Source organism: Notamacropus eugenii, chromosome 1, assembly GCF_028372415.1.
Source record: "Notamacropus eugenii isolate mMacEug1 chromosome 1, mMacEug1.pri_v2, whole genome shotgun sequence".
Classification (NCBI taxonomy): domain Eukaryota; kingdom Metazoa; phylum Chordata; class Mammalia; order Diprotodontia; family Macropodidae; genus Notamacropus; species Notamacropus eugenii.
The window spans coordinates 6089906-6104932 of record NC_092872.1 but is presented as its reverse complement, the minus strand read 5'-3'; the positions used below and the strand labels follow the sequence as shown (position 1 = coordinate 6104932).

Genomic DNA, 15027 nt, shown 5'->3' with positions numbered 1-15027 from the left:
CCAAGTCACTTAACCCTGCTTTTCCTCAGTTACCTCATCTGTAAAATGAGCTGGGGAAGGAAATGGCAAAGCACTCCAATATCTTTTGCCAGGAATATCCTAGATGGGTCATGAAGAGTCTGACGCTGAGAGCCATTAAAATGTTGGGCCAATCATTTAGCCTCCTGCAGCGCCCTGCAGGTCACCGTCTGCTTTAAATACCGTGTTCCTTTGAATTGGCAGCGATAGCCTGAAAACTCTTGTCTTTCGCTTTGGAATATATTCTGTATTTTTGTGTTTCAGTCATATTTTCCCCTCCTTATACTATCTACCTTAAACTGTGGGTATCATGGATGGGTCAGCTTTTCCTTAGTCTGGACAGTTGACAGACAGAAGGTAGACAGATATGGAAGCAGCTAGACTCTGTGTCTTTTTAAAATGTTTCCCATCTGTGTTCCTAAAATTTCCCTTAGTGTTGAACACTCTTCTACTAGGCTCCCCTGGCCTTTGGTGGTGAGCACCTCATCTTCTGGCTTAGCCCCAGGTGTCAGGTCTGATCCTGTAGAGAATCTCTAATAATCCCATGGACTTCCGTACCCCTTCTTATCTCCCAAGGCTCCCCCTATCCCACAAACCTCATAGACAGGAAAACTGATGTCCAGAGGAGATAAGCAACTTGCGTCGGGCCCTGCACTGGGCACCTGGGGCTCTGGCCATCATTGGCTTTCTTTCTTCCTTCCCCATTAGGAGGGAGGGTGGGCACAATGCCTGCTGAATGGTTTCTGTGACCATGTCTGGCACCCTCCCTCTGACCTGGGTGTCTCCTGCTCTCTGGGGTTCCAGCCTCTACCCCAGAGTCTTAGCAGAGAAACAGAAGAGTGACACTGAGACTGCTCCAACTGGGAGCTTTCAGGCGCCAGAGAACAGCTCACATGGACGTGCCTTAAGATAGCTAGGGGAGGGAGGGGAAACTATGAGGCAGAATTCCCTAGAAGGATTTCTTCACCATGTATGTCAAGAGCCAATTCAGGGGCTTTCTGAACTTATCTGAGAGGATGCCTGCAATGTGATGTCCATCCCTGTTGTTTGGATGGAAATCACTAGAGATGGACAGAGATGCCTTGGGGGAGGGAGGAGGACAAGTTCTTTGGGAGTTATGTTCTAGAGGAGAGTGCACTGCCTCTGGAGGCTGGGAGACCTGGGTTCTAGGCTTAGCACTGTTCTCACCACCTGTGTGATTTTGAACATGTCACTTCCCTTTCCTGTGCCTAATTTTCCATATCTGTGACATCCTCTGATTAGGTGACATTAAAGTCTCTTGCAGCATTAAATCCTACAGCCCTTTGTTTAATAATAGTCTGGAATATACACACATGCACACACACATACACATATTAATATAATGTATGTGTAGATGCGTCATCATTACCCTAATTGTGTCCTATTAAGCTCATTAAAACCTAGTTTCGTTCTGACCAGGTGGACAGGCCTAGATCTAGGGTAAGGGAGGAGGAGGTCTTAAAGCGGGAGCTTCTGACTGGCTGTGGTAGATGTAGGAACAGGGGCAGGCTGTCCCTTGGGCTGGACAGACTGTAGACATGGTGAGAACAGTTCATGTCTGGCCTAGCTGTGTGACTCTGGATGAGTCACTTAACCCTGCTTTCCTCATCTGTGAAATGAACTGGAGAAAGTAATGGCAATCCGCTCCAAGTATCTTTGCCAAGAAAGTCCCAGTGGGGTCATCGGGAGTTTGGCACAACTGAAAATGACTAAGCAACAACAGCAGATTGGGCTAAAATCATGTGATCATTGGATTTAGAGCTGGAAGAGACCTTTGAGGGCATGTCATTCAACCACTTATTTTATTGAAAGCCTGAAGCCCAGAATGGGAAAGGATCTGCTTGTGATCACATGGATAACGAATCACATGGTGAGCTAGTGTTGGAACCCAAATTTTCAGACCCCAGATCCACTGAGGGGAGGGGGCTTTGTTCCACCTCACTCATGCTCAGAGGCATCGGAGGCCAAGAGGTTAGCCTACCTCCTGACCAGGGCAAAGGAGTGATGGGAAGGGAGAGCAAAACTCAAAATAGGCCAAGCTAGGGATATGTGTTATTATTATAACAGCTCATGCAGGTGATAAGTAGCGTTAGTGGCAGACCACAAGGTGGGCATGTCTACTGACTAACTCCAAGACAGCAGGTTTTAGGTCCTTAGAAAATCTGTAGCAATCTCAGGATTTACCTGGCCCTTTCCCACCTCCCAGGACTTCTGCTGAACTTCTTGTATTTTATACTGAGGAACAGGATATAATCTCCCCACATTACAAATGGGAAAATTAAGGACCAGAGAAAGTAAATTACTTGCCGAGGGCCATTCAGTGGGTTTGCCTAGGATAATAAAAGTGACAGCGTCCAGAACCAGCAACTTCTGCCTCTCAACTTGTCTTAGCAGTGCTCAAGGCAGGGATTTGAGCAGTTAGTGTCATACGTGAACTTTTCAGGGACTGTGACTGAACCCCAGGGGCAAGGAGAAGGAAATGGCTCTCACCAGAACACAGACCATAACTTTCCCTTTGATATTTGGACTCAAGTATAAACTGCTTTTCTACAAGAATGTATCAGAATGAGTCCAATCCATATGAGGCAGAGCTCTCTTGGTGAGGAGTGATCAGAACACTCTAAGAGGCAAAGCTAGGGGCCTTCAGCTGATGCTCTGAGGATAGCACCCACCCACCCAACACCCAAATCTAGATTTTCCGTCTCAGACAGTAGATGCTTGGGCCTTGAACCAGGCAAATACAGGCAGGAGGAAAGGGGGGCCCTCAACTAGCCCCCCAAAGATGATGGGAGGAAAGATGTTCAGACTAGAAATTTAGAAAAATAGGCCTTTTTAATTCAAGTTGACTTTGTGGCGAATGAAGAGGCTACATGGGTGACTGTCCTTGGGGCCTTTATTAAATAATTGCACAACTACCAAGGACTGCTGCATGGAGACGTGGAGCAGGGTAATCATGGGAGTATTAGCTCAGGGATTCTCATCCAGCTGCCAGGATCTTCAGCAACACTAACCAAATTTCCTCTTCTCGGGAAGGTTGTTCTCAGAGGACCACACCAAGTTTTGACGAGGGGAGGGGCTTATCTACTTCCCTGTCAGGCCTGACCCTCCTCCCTTTCAGTTCCAGGACTAGTCCCGAGGGGAGCAGGGGAAAGTCTAAGGCAGAATCAGCTTTGAGGAAGACTCGAGACTGCTGACCCTCCTTGGGTCCGTCTGGAGGCGGATTCTTCCCTGGTAGATACATTCCTGGGCAGTCAGGGCCCAGAAATGTTCACATTGCTTCCCTTATTCAGCTATTCTATTTCTTCTGAGAGGCCCTTCCTTTCCTGAACTGTGTCTCTTGCAATGTGAGCTAGTCTAGGTATTAACTGCTGTAAAAAGCAGAAAGATAGTTCTTAAGAGGAAAACATTCCCCTCCTGGAGGGGCAGTAAGTGGTGCTGAAGCTTCCTGGGGGCCCAGGTCTATGAGAGAGGATCTCTCCGGGGGTCAGGGTTGGGGTCAGGAACTCAGACTGAGTCTGTACAGACTTGAGTTCCAGCCCCTAATGTGGTGGAAGGATTTCTTTTTAGCCAGGAAGGTTCGTTTGCTTGTTTGTTTTGTAGCTGCAGGGGAGGGACTGACCTCGGGAGCCTGGAGGCATCCTGGCAAATGGGGAACTGCTTAAATCAGCTCCAGCCCCCAGAGTTTGGGAGCAGGGATTGCTTCTTCTGTGTGTTGGATAGAAGATTCTGGGGGTTGGGTGAGGGGCAGAAGAGTTCCAGCTAGGAGAAGCTTAGCCCTCAAACAAGCCAGATGGCCCCTGGGACGATTCCTCCCCATGCTGGGCCAACCTGTCTAGCCTTGCACTCTGGGAAACAGTGGGTCGCCTTGTCTTCTGGCTTTTTCCCTGAAGCCTGCCAACACACCCTCCCCACTTAGAGGGATGCCCCTGCTTTGGCAGGTAGAGGACCCTGGGCCACGTTCTATTCTTTCTTTCCCCGTCCTCCCTCCCTTTGGGCTGGTCCCAACAAGAAATTGAGTATGTTGTCAGCTGCTACTAATGGCCCTATTTCCGGCAAGTTTAAGTTGTGTTTAATGGATAGGAGGGGATGGGATGCAGGCAAAGCTGACAGATGGAGCAGCAGAGGTATTGATCTAGAAAGAGGAAAACCCGACACTAGGGATATATGTGGTCCTCCGACCCAGGTGTGGCCCATCCATCTGGAGGACCTTGCCTGCCCCAGGCCTCCCCCAACACCCACGACTGCCCGGTCATCACTATGACATGATGGGTGTGTCAGAAAACATGGAGCTGATGGATTCTGAGTCCGATTTGACCTGCAGGATTTTAGGGTTCCTAAGGTCAAAGTCTTCGCTGACGGCCAATTTAACTCTGCCATTCTGGCCTTCTTTGACTGGCTCCAGGAAGACGACATGTTTGTGGGTGCTGGCTTTGCGACCAGGTCCATCAGCAGCAGGTGGGGTGGAGCTCAGGATGGAGGATTGGGCGCTGCACTCCTGGGGTGGCACGAGGGGCACAGGACGGCAGCAGCGGCAACAGCAGGTGCAGGGAGTGAGGAAGAGATAGAGCAAAACCAGGATGAGGCTGACCACACAGCCCAGCAGGGTGGTGAGGCCCGTGTTGAAGGATTCAGATTCATGCGGCGGATAACGGACAGTGACGTTGTATTCATGTGTTTGGTTGTGGTGGAGGCGACTCCCAGCTGCCAGGCACACGAAGACACCAGTGTGACTGGGCTGGGCCTCTTTGATGGACAGGCTGCCGTTACTCATCACCCGGATGGTATTGTCTTTGTTGCCTGGGAACACAAGGAGCTCATTGCTTGGGGAGACCCATGCATATCGGGCTGCCGGGGCACTTGCATCGCAGTGGATGAGCAGTGGCTGGCCTGCTTGCACCTCCAGGTGAACGTCTGACTGCTCTAGGCTAGGGGCTGGTGAGGAACAGTTCTCAAAGACTTTGCTGTGAGTAAAAAATCGCACTCGAGAGGAGGGCACATCAAAAGCGATGCAGACATGTTCCTCGAGATAGTCACAAACAGAACTGAAGCCGCGCTGTCTCCAGCGGAGCAGCATGTGATAGAGGTTACAGCCACAGCGGATAGGATTGTTGTGCAGGTAAAGACCATTCTTGATGAAGGCAGGAAGGGTGACCACCTCGTTTACGGGGATGCTGGCCAGCCGGTTGGTGGAGAGGTCCAGGACCCGAAGCTGCCCAGGGCTGAGTCCATGCAGGTCATGGAAGGAGAATGTGGTGAGACGGTTGCAGCTCAAGTAGAGCCGACTGAGTCTCCCCAACCCCCGGAAGGCACTGTGGTCCACAAAGCCAATGTGGTTGTTGTAGAGCAGCAGCTCCTCCAACCCTGTGAGCCCCTCAAAGTCATGGTGGCCCACAACGTATAGGCCATTGGAGGACAGGTCAAGACGGCGGAGTCCACTAGCATTGTGGAAAGTGCCCCGGCTCAGACTCCTCAGCTGATTATGGGCCAGGCGAAGGATGTGCAGGCGGGGCAAGGCAGCCAGCCAACCAGGGTGGAGGTGGGGGAGGACGTTGTAGCTAAGGTCCAGCACTGTGGTCATGGCAGGTAGAGGCACAGGCACAACATGGAGGTGTCGGTTGGAACAGCTCAGTAGGTCTGATGCACAGATGCACACCTTTGGGCAATGGTGGAGGACGTGGGACATGTTGTCTGGGGCACTATGCGTGCCTGCTTCAGGCAGAGGCAGCTTCCCCAGCCACAGCCACAGCATACAGACCGATATCAGAGATGCCATGGTGGGGTGGGGATGGATGGCAGCCAGCCCCCTGGACAGCAGATCCCACCCCCACCCCACGAGTTGTCCGAAGGGGTTCCTGGCAGACTTTGAAGTGGGAAGGGAAACAAGTTCTCTAGGCACAGGCTTCCACAAGTTGGGAACAAAATTCCCTGTCCTGGGTAGGAAGGGACTCTAGCAAGCTCGATGTGCTTGTCGGACCCAGAAAGGCCAGGAAAAGGGCAATAGCTTGGGGCAAACTCAGGCATCAAAGGGACACCAGCTGCTCCCTCAGCCAAGTGTACCCAGCACTGGACAGTGCCATCCCATCCCCAGCCAGGAGCGACTGAGCTCAGCCTTCACACAAGGGAATGGCCCCCACCCCGTCCCCCAGCATCATGCCAGCTTAACCGTCTGGTCCAGCCAGCCCCTTGGCCTCACCTCCTGGCCAGCTGCCCCCTCTCCAGGCAGGACCAACCCCAGCTGGTGGGTGCAGGGTGTGATCCTTGCTCCCACGCCCCGGACTTAGTTCTCAGACGTCTTAGTTCCTGCTCCTTGCTGTCTCTGGCTGTCTCTGGCTTGCTCAGTCTGTTGGTATTTACACTGGTGGCCCAGCTGGGAGCTGGGTAGGGTGAGGGGGTGGGGCTACCAGCCCGCCGATTGGTCCTTGGGAGGGGAGGGGAGGGGAAGGAAGAAGAGGAGGAGGAGGATGCCCGGGGAATTAATGAATGGCTTGCTATTTCCGGCTGACCACCAGAGGACAGCATGCACCCACATGGCTCCCAGGGACCGAGCCCGCCATCCTCCTTTCCTAGGATAGTGTTTTGTCTTTGACTGCTTTTTGTGGAAGAGAGATGGTAGAGGAGAAAGAAGGAAAGGATCAAAGCCCGTGGAGAGTATTGCGTCCATTTCTGGGCACCACACTGGCGGAGTGTGTCTGGAGGGTGCTCAGGCTGGTGATCATTATGAACATTTCCATAATATTTAATTAGGATTGAGAAATTGCTTTATGTACATGATTTCATTCGATCTGCCACAAAACAGCCCCTGGGTGATGGGAGCATTACCGTGTATTTTAGGGAAATGAGGGAAGGGAGTGAAGCTTAGAGGGGCGACAACTTGGTCAAGCCAGATGGCCAGTAAGTTGTGGACCTGAGATCTTACACCAGCTCTTATAAGTCCAAATCTATCATGTTTCCCACTAGACCAGGCTGCCAGTCTTAGAAGGAGCAGTTATAGGGCTTGGAGGCAGCCTGGAGGAGAGAAGGTTCGAGCATTCGAAGGAGGGAGGGGCTGTTGTCACGTGGAAGAGACTTGTTCTGCACAGCCCAGAGGACAGCTGCCTGAAAATGCTGGAGTAGCCAGGGTGGGCTGCGTTATTAATTAGTGGCCCATCCCCAGTGTCCTTGTCCAGGAGGCTGTGGAGGGGATTCTTGGCTTGGAGAGGTCTGGGCATCACTGTGATCCTTAGCAAGCATGTGATGTGAACACCTCATCCTTGCCTCCCTTGGGGTGCAGAGAGGATTGTGAGGCCCCATTCCCTTTTACTTGCTCCTTGCTCTGATGGATGTGAAGTCAGTCCTTCCCTAAGAAAAGAATCTGGGATAGTGTAAGGCTGGGATGCCTGGGCCATTTCCCAGGGATCCTAGAGCTAGGGCTGCCTCGGCCTGAATTCTCCCAGAATTGTCTTCAGTGTCCTCCATCTCACTTCTAGGTGAAAGGATTCGAAGACATTCTGTAGGTCACACCTTCTTGCTGGATTTACCTTCTCCTTCCCCCCTCTCCCCACACACACTGCTGCCAAGGACAGTGACCCAGGTGCCACTGGCCCTTGAGCTTCCTCGAGTTTGAGGGAAGGCCACCTCCTTCCAGACTCCTTATGCCTGGAGCCGTCAGTCTGCCCTCAGGCCACCTCTCCTCTAAAACATGGCTTTATTCCATGTATAATTCAGTGTGGCAGTGAGGGGTATATCCCAGGAACACTGGGAGAGGTCAGGAAGGATATTTGGTGGTTGCCTTGTTTGAAATCAAAGGGTATGTCCTGATGTGTTATTGGGCTGCTGACCTGCTGACCCACAGGTCTCCTCCACTCAGCTCTTTGTCCACTGAATCCTGAAGGAATTGCTAGTGCAGATTGGAAGGCTTCAGGGTCTGTTTGGGGGTGAGGTCTTATTTAGCACAGAGGTAGAGAATGAAGGGCTTACAGGCTGGAAAAGAGGAACCCTTGGAGTTAGGACAACAGGGTCCAACTTTCTGGTGCTATGGGAGCACAGATTGTCAGAATTAGAAAGGACCTCCCCGGTAATACTGGTACAGCCTCCACAGGTATGTTAATGAGAACTCAGCTCTCCAGCCACCCCATTCTATGTTGGGAAATTCTTCTTCATGTTAAAACAAAATCTGCCTCTGTGACCCAGTGCTCCCAGGTGTGTCCACAGGCCTCTAGCCCTGATGGCCCCTCACACACATGAAGGCATGGAGGTCTTTCTAATATTCTCTATTGTTTTTATCCTTTGAAAGATGCCTGTTCCTGACACTGCTTCCTGCTAGTCAGGCAATAAACCTTTATTAAGTATGCACTGTGTGCCAGCCACTGTGCTGAGTGCTAGGGATCTAAAAAGTGGCAAAAAGCAGCCTCTGCCCTCCCAGCAAACCTCAGGAGGTGCTGGGCAACAGAGGCCTCAGTTTTCCTTCTGTGTTTTTGTCATAGAATGGGTTTCTGAGTCCAGGTATTGAAATGGGAAGGCAGGTTCTTTCCCTAACTAGTACAAGATTCCCCGGGGAAGGAAAGACTTGAGCAAGGAGGACGACTGTGTGGCATGTGAGTTGTGTGTCAGGAAAGCCTAGCATGACTCAAGTGGCAAGGAGAGTGAGACAGGGACCACCAGAGGCTGGCAGGTGGGTCTGAGAGGGATGGCTGAAGCTGGCATGTGAGGAAGCAGCTGACCTGGGAGCTGTCCTGAGAATTCTCTGCCATCAGACTTATTGATCAGTCTTTAGCCCTGGAAGAAGACTCCCAGAAACTTAAAGACAAGAACAAGCCCCAGGCTTTTTAATTCCTGGAAGGGCACCATAAGTTGGGCGGATAGATTGGACTGCCTCCTAAAAAGCCAGTGTGGTGGAATAGAAAGAACCCTGGATCTGGAGTCACGGGGCCTTGGTGGGACCCTGGGCAAGTCCTTTCTTTTCTCTGGGACTTTCTACCATTTAAAATGTGGTTGTTGGATTAGGTGATCTCTCAAGTCCCTTCCAACTTGAAATCCTAAAATCAGACAGAGGGGGAGTGAAAGGCAACCTCAGCTCCCTAGGTGAGTGGTGCTGGGAGCTGTCTGCTGCTTGGTGCTGAACCAGATTCAAGCTCTCCTGCACTCCTTCTCCCTGTCTGGCCTCACCAAGCTTTTCTTCTGGTTTCACCAAAGCAAACTTCTGATCCAAGTGCTCATTGCCTTAGGGCATATCCTCATCTTTGTCCCCTGGGGGTGCTCATCCCTGCTCAGCCCCCAGTCCTCATGATGGCCCTGCTGGCTCCCTTTCCAGGGATGGCTGGCTACACTGCGGGAGGGAGTGGCAACCATCCTTCATCTCAACAACTCCAATGAGAAGATAGTGATCTCTGAGGATCTGGGGTAGGCAGGAGCCATAGGTTGGTATGTCTGCATCATGAGTGGTCTGACCATGTGTGTCTCCTCCCACTAGGGCCAATCGAGCCACCGAAGTGCTCTTAGCGGACCCATGCTTCCAGCTCCGCTCCATCCAGTACCTCCTAGGCCAGCCAGAGCCCCCAGCCTCTGGGGCCACACCATCCCCTCCAGAGAGAAAGCACTTCTCTCTGCAGAGTTGTGAGTATGGGACTAAGGACAGATTTCCTCTTACAAGGCTGTGTGGCAAAGAATAAGAAGGCCTGGGTTGGAATCCAGCTCCAACACGAGGATGGGCTTGGGCAGATCAGCTCACATTTCAGAATCTCAATGTCTTCAACTATCAAAAAGGGATAATAAGCCTTCCTTCATCTTCCTAAGCTAGGGTTACTGTACAGAAAGGAAGGTCTGCATGTGTCAGGCCTTGGGAGGCCACTATTCTCAACCCTAGGCCATTCTTCAGCTATCTGGTTACTGTGCCTGGGAGAAAATAGGTAAGGGATTCAGCTCCACCACCTCTCTGCCCCCATGATGCAGGCACTGGCCAGAGCTGAAGAGCTAAGTTCTGACTCTCTAGGTGATAGGAGGGGCACCACATGCCAAAAGCAGGGCCCCAAAAGAGCAGCCTTCCCCTTCTGTGAGCTAGGGTAGTAAGGACCTCATCCCAAAGATAAGACACCACCAGCGCTAGAGGAGGGGTACAGACAGGACAAGATCTACCTTCACTCTCCCCAGACACTGATTATATCAGCCGGGAGGAATTAGCGAAAGTGGATCAGATGTTGGGCCATCTGAGTGAGGAGTCCAAGCAGGCGGCTGCTTCCATCCTGGTGAGTATACACACCGCACCTGTGCCTGTCTTCCTGTGTCCCTAAGCCACTGTGTGCATGCTTGTCTAGTGTTGTGTAGGCCTGGGGGTGGGGGGGTTTCTGTGCAAATAAGGCATCTGCCCATGTGCATGCACTGAGATGCTTACCTCTGGAGGTCCCTGTAGAGCTAAGATCATTTCCCCCATGGGAAATATGTTGGGAAGAAACATGTATCCATGAAGGTCCCCCTGATGACTCTCTCCCCCCACCCAGCCTACCAGTGAGGAGGACCTGTGCCCCATCTGCTATGCCCACCCCATCTCTGCTGTGTTCCGGCCCTGTGGCCATAAGTCTTGCAAGTGAGTACCTGGTCTGGGGGAGACTAGGCTGCTGGGGGACATTAGGAAGACTCTGAAACTTGGTTCTCTGCCCATCCATCCCTTTCTCCACCACAGAGCCTGCATCAACCAGCACCTGATGAACAACAAAGACTGTTTCTTCTGCAAAGCTACAATCACTGGGGTGGATGACTATGAGAAGCCAGCTTCCTCATCTTAGGCCCCTGTCTCAGAGTGGGGGCCCCAGGGGTAAGGCTAGGGGGATGGGCATACTCATCCCTATTTTGAAGCCTCCCTCTCTGGACAGCTCCTTCACCAGCCTGGGCCTGCCCTGAGGAAACCAGAGGGAGGGGGAGGAGAGGCTGCTTGGTGCAGGGAGGACAGGGGTCCCCTTCCCTGGTACTGGCTTTATAAAAGGGCTGGGTGGGGAGTGGACAGTTACAGGTGTGAGTATTAAATTATTATTCCATACAGCCCTGCCCTGCTTTTTTTCTAGGTGTGGGACTAGGCCTGGTCCTGTTTCCCCATCTGTCAAGTAAGGGGAGGTACTAGATGAACTCCAAGGCAGAGGGGCCTGGCTGCAGAGACAGCCCCCATTCCACAATGCACACATAGCCACACTTAAACAACATAACTCCAGCTTTGTTTAAACTCTTACATTATAAACAGAGCTATTTACAGGGGCCTTCCCCTTCCCTTTGTGGTGAGGGGCTGGGGAGGGGGCTCCAGCTCCCTCCCCTTAGAGGCACAGAAATGCCTCAGTTCACATGATGATTCGAGGCTCGGGCACTGATTCACCAATGGACTTGTGGGGCAGCACACTGGCCCCATTGAGGTAGAGCTCATCGCCTACGATGACATCCTCTCCCAGCACAGTCACGTTCTCCATGCGCACCTGGTGGGGGGTGGGAGGGGAGAGAGGTGGGATTCTGGAAGGAGCTTCCCCCTCCCCAGGTCCTGCTCTTCTTCCACTTCCTCCCACATCCCTTGCTCACCCATTGGCCCACACGAGAGCTCCAGCCCACAATACAAGAATCAAGCCATGAGTGAGAACGGATATGGGCGCCTCGCAGCACTGTGCATCGCTTGATACACACGCCATCCTCCACCACCACGCCGGGGCCCAGACTGACATTGGGCCCGATGATACAGTTCTGGCCGATCCTGGCACTTGGATCCTATGGGGAGGAGAAGCATTCACAGAGCTGTCCTGAGGGCTGGCAGGCTCCTCGCTCCACGGTTACCTCCCTGAAGTCTACAAACCCAGCGTTGGGGAGTCGTTCCTTCCAACAAACATTTATTAAATGCCTACTAAGTATTGTGCTCAACTTTAGATAGAGTGATGAAAACTTAACAGCCCCTGCCCTCAAGGAACTTGTGCCAGGCAGAGGGGAGATAGAGAGGAGACATGAACAGGCTCCTGCAACAGAGGACAAAACTGTTTGGAGAGCCAAGAACCAAGCTAAGTGCTGCAGGGCAGGGCTCTAGAGGGACTTATGAATGCAAAGGCACCAGGATGGCCTGGGCAAATGTCCAGAGGCCGGAAATGAGGAGGGGGAACATAGCTAGGAGTCCAGTCTGGCTGGAAAACAGAATGCATGAAGGGAAAGCCATGTACAACAAAGCCAAGACGGTAGGCTGAGCTACATTGTGGAGGCCTTGAATGTCCAGCTAACGAGTTTGTATTCAGTCACTGAAAGGCCAGATCTGTGCATAAGCCATGAGATTGTTTCGTACAGTGGACTGGAAAACAGAGAGACAAGAGGCAGGGAAACAACTGCGAGACACATCATCCCAGCAGTGGAGGTGATGAAGCCCTGGATCAAGGTGGGGCATACAGAAGCAGCAGGAACAGAGATCCTGGGGGGAGAATCCTCAGAATGTCCATGAGTTCAATAATAAAATGTATTCAGCCTTGTGGATCATTTATACCTAAGGGAGAATAAGTCTGTCAGAGTCCTTGGCAAGGGCAGGAAGGACAGGCCTCGCACTCACCACCAGCACGTTGCCCACGATGCCTGGGCCAGAGTAGAGCCGCTCAGGCTGTGTCTGCCTCAGCGACTGCAGGAAGAGGCACATCCCTGTCAGAAAGTCCTTGGGCTGCCCAATGTCCATCCAGAAGCCTGAGGTTGTGAGAAAGGGGAGCCTGAATGGGCAGTCCCACCCAGTTCTGCCAGCCCTGTCTCCACTCTCTGGGACCCAGCCCTCTTATTTACCCGGGAGCTCCATGGCATACAGCTGCCCTTCCTTGGCCATCACAGGGAAGATTTCCTTCTCGATGGAGGTGGGCTGTAACTGTGGGGGTAGAGAGACGCTCAGCCCTTCCCCATGCCCACTGGCATCCCAAAGAGCTCCTGACGCTAACTCCAGGTACTCCCTTCCCTGGAGCCGTCACCATGCTCCCACCCCCCAGACCCACCTGGATTCGCTGTAACACACTGGGACTAAAGATGTACATGCCAGCATTGATCTTATTGGACACAAAGACCTGGGGCTTCTCCACAAATCGGTGGATGCGGCCCGTGTCTGCCTCGCTCACCACCACCCCGTACTTGGAGGGCTCCTCCACTTTGGTCACCTAAAGTGGCAAAGAAAGGGACGATGCTAACACGGCAGGTTCTCCACCCTGGGTCCTTGATGCCCTCTCTGATGGTTTCTGTCCAGGTAGACAGGCTAAGGGCATGCATGGGGGAGGCTGGAAGGAAGCTCCCCAAGGACCTGGAGCCAGAAGGGAGTTGGCCCAGGAACCCTTCGGGAGAACCAGGGCCTCTATGGTCTGGTCACTAGGCGAGGCCTGGTGGTGTGGAAGGGACTGGCCAGCAAGGGCAAAGGTAAGGAGGCGGTTGGCATCACTGCCCACTCCTTACCAGGGAGGGGAGTTGGGGGGGGCAGGGGATGTCTCACCACGATGGTCCCCTCCTGCCCATGATGCCGATGGAACTGGGCCATGGCAGCGAAGGGGAAGTCGCAGATGATGTCACTGTTGAGAACGAAGAAGGGGTCCGAATTCTCCGTGAGCAGCTCCCTGGCCAGCGCCAGGGGCCCCGCTGCGGGGACACAGGGCAGCAGAGCTCAGGTCCGGCCCAGGGCCAGCCGCACCTCCGCCCCGCAGGGCCTCCCACCGGGCCTCCCGCCAAGCCTGCCTCACTCACCTGTTCCCAGAGGTTCCTGTTCGTGGGACAAGGAGATTCGAATTCCGAGCTGCAAAGTCAGGGCAGGCTTGGTCAGGGCGGGGCGCGGGGCCGTCCCTGCCTTCCACCCCACCCTGCCCTTCCCGCAGCCGCCCTGGGTAAACAGACCCGGGTCCTGGGGGCGCCGGGGGACCCAGGGGGGCCGGGCTCCCCAACCCTGCTCACCCGCAGCTCCTGGGCCTTCATCTCCTTCTCCAGCATCTCGGACATGTAGCTCACAGCCAGGATCACGTGGTTCACTCCTGCCTGGGGAGGGAAGCTCGAGGTGGGGCCCCCCCCCCGTTCCTGGGTCAGCCCCCCCCACCCCCCCCCGCTCCCGGGTCAGCCCCCCCCTCCGGGGTCAGCCCCCCCTCCAAGGTCAGCCCCCCTCCCCTCGGGCCCCCTCCCCTCCCCAGAGTCCCCCGCCCCCGCCCCCGGCCTCACCTTCTTCACCAGCGCCTCCACCTGGTGCAGCAGGATGGGCTTGTTGCAGAAGTCCACCAGCGGCTTGGGCGTGCTCAGGGTCAGGGGCCGCAGCCTCGTGCCGTAGCCGCCCACCAGGATCAGCGCCTTCATGGCGCCCGCGCAGGGCCCTGGAGGGAGAGCCAGGCCGGGGCTCAGCGGGCGTCGTCCCCGGGGCTCGGCCGGGCTCCCCTCCCCCTGCCGGGCCCCCCGCCCCCTCCTCACCGGCCGCGGCTCCGACTCCGGCTCCGGCTCCGGCTCCGGCTCCGGCTGCGGCTCCAGCCCCGGCCCCGGCCCCGCCCACAGCCGCCCGCCCCGGTCCGAGGCCTCCCCCGGCCGGTGACAGGCCGCAGGCGGCCGCGCAGTGGAAGGGGAGGGGCCGGGCGCCCAGGCCCGCCCACGGCCGGGCGGCTCCCTGCCAATCGTCGGGCGCCTACGTGGCACGGCCGTGACGTCACTGCGCGCCGTGCCGCACCCCTCCCAGTGTGGCCAATCACAGCCCGAGCGCCCGAGGCGCCATGGCGACGGCGGAAGAAGACAGGCGGGGCAGTCGCCCATTGGTGAATCCGAAGACGGCACCGGCGGCAGGGGCGGGGCCGAGGCTTCCTGGGAACACCCACGTGGCTCCTCGGCAGGCGCCCCGCCCGGTGCGCCGAGGGGCGGGGCCCGCAGGGAACGTCTAGGGAGGAGCGATAGCTCGGGCCGGGCAGCCTGGGCTTCGCCGGGGGGCCTGAGGTAAACCCCTCCAGGTGTCTGGGCCTTAGTGGTGGTGGTCACTGCTCGGTCCCGCCCTCGTGTCCGACTCTTGGGGACCCTTTG

At 54.7% G+C, this 15027-nt stretch overlaps 3 protein-coding genes across 6 annotated transcripts in view; 1 reads left to right on the top strand and 2 right to left on the bottom strand.

Moving 5' to 3' along the window:
* The window catches only part of RNF123 (ring finger protein 123), a 107299-nt gene extending 94794 nt beyond the window's left edge, over positions 1 to 12505 (top strand). The window contains exons 36-40 of one of the 3 annotated variants that reach the window (XM_072650896.1): positions 9488 to 9630; positions 10165 to 10259; positions 10512 to 10597; positions 10694 to 10825; positions 11531 to 12505. In XM_072650896.1, coding sequence (XP_072506997.1) covers positions 9488 to 9630; positions 10165 to 10259; positions 10512 to 10597; positions 10694 to 10796 — 427 coding nt within the window. In that variant the 3' untranslated portion in view covers positions 10797 to 10825; positions 11531 to 12505. Of the gene's footprint in view, positions 1 to 9487; positions 9631 to 10164; positions 10260 to 10511; positions 10598 to 10693; positions 11050 to 11072 lie in introns of those variants that run through there. The other 2 variants (XM_072650887.1, XM_072650877.1) reach the window with 2 other exon arrangements.
* On the bottom strand, positions 2915 to 6429 carry AMIGO3 (adhesion molecule with Ig like domain 3). Its single transcript, XM_072650904.1, has one exon. It carries the CDS (start codon positions 5810 to 5812, stop codon positions 4295 to 4297), a length of 1518 nt encoding a protein of 505 aa, XP_072507005.1. The 5' UTR covers positions 5813 to 6429; the 3' UTR covers positions 2915 to 4294.
* GMPPB (GDP-mannose pyrophosphorylase B) lies at positions 11198 to 14557 on the bottom strand. Of its 2 annotated transcripts, XM_072650918.1 has the most exons (10): positions 14434 to 14557; positions 14191 to 14339; positions 13933 to 14013; positions 13729 to 13777; positions 13481 to 13623; positions 12996 to 13154; positions 12793 to 12871; positions 12572 to 12699; positions 11572 to 11754; positions 11198 to 11471 (listed from the first exon to the last, which is right to left on the bottom strand). In XM_072650918.1, exons 2-10 carry the CDS (start codon positions 14320 to 14322, stop codon positions 11340 to 11342), a joined length of 1086 nt encoding a protein of 361 aa, XP_072507019.1. In that variant the 5' UTR covers positions 14323 to 14339; positions 14434 to 14557; the 3' UTR covers positions 11198 to 11339. The 2 variants fall into 2 exon arrangements, with proteins under 2 accessions (XP_072507019.1, XP_072507029.1); XM_072650928.1 differs by lacking the exon at positions 13933 to 14013 and having other exon boundaries at positions 13729 to 13744; positions 14434 to 14541.
* Positions 14558 to 15027: the final 470 nt, after the last annotated feature.

Excerpts from the sequence above, each read along its gene's own strand:
- GMPPB (XM_072650918.1), bottom strand. The coding sequence starts at position 14,322 with ATGAAGGCGCTGATCCTGGTGGGCGGCTACGGCACGAGGCTGCGGCCC. Across the intron at positions 13,155-13,480 it reads GGCAGGAGGGGACCATCGTG|GTGACCAAAGTGGAGGAGCC; the intron begins GTGAGACATCCC and ends TTGCCACTTTAG. Across the intron at positions 11,755-12,571 it reads TCGTGGGCAACGTGCTGGTG|GATCCAAGTGCCAGGATCGG; the intron begins GTGAGTGCGAGG and ends TCCTCCCCATAG.
- AMIGO3 (XM_072650904.1), bottom strand. The coding sequence starts at position 5,812 with ATGGCATCTCTGATATCGGTCTGTATGCTGTGGCTGTGGCTGGGGAAG.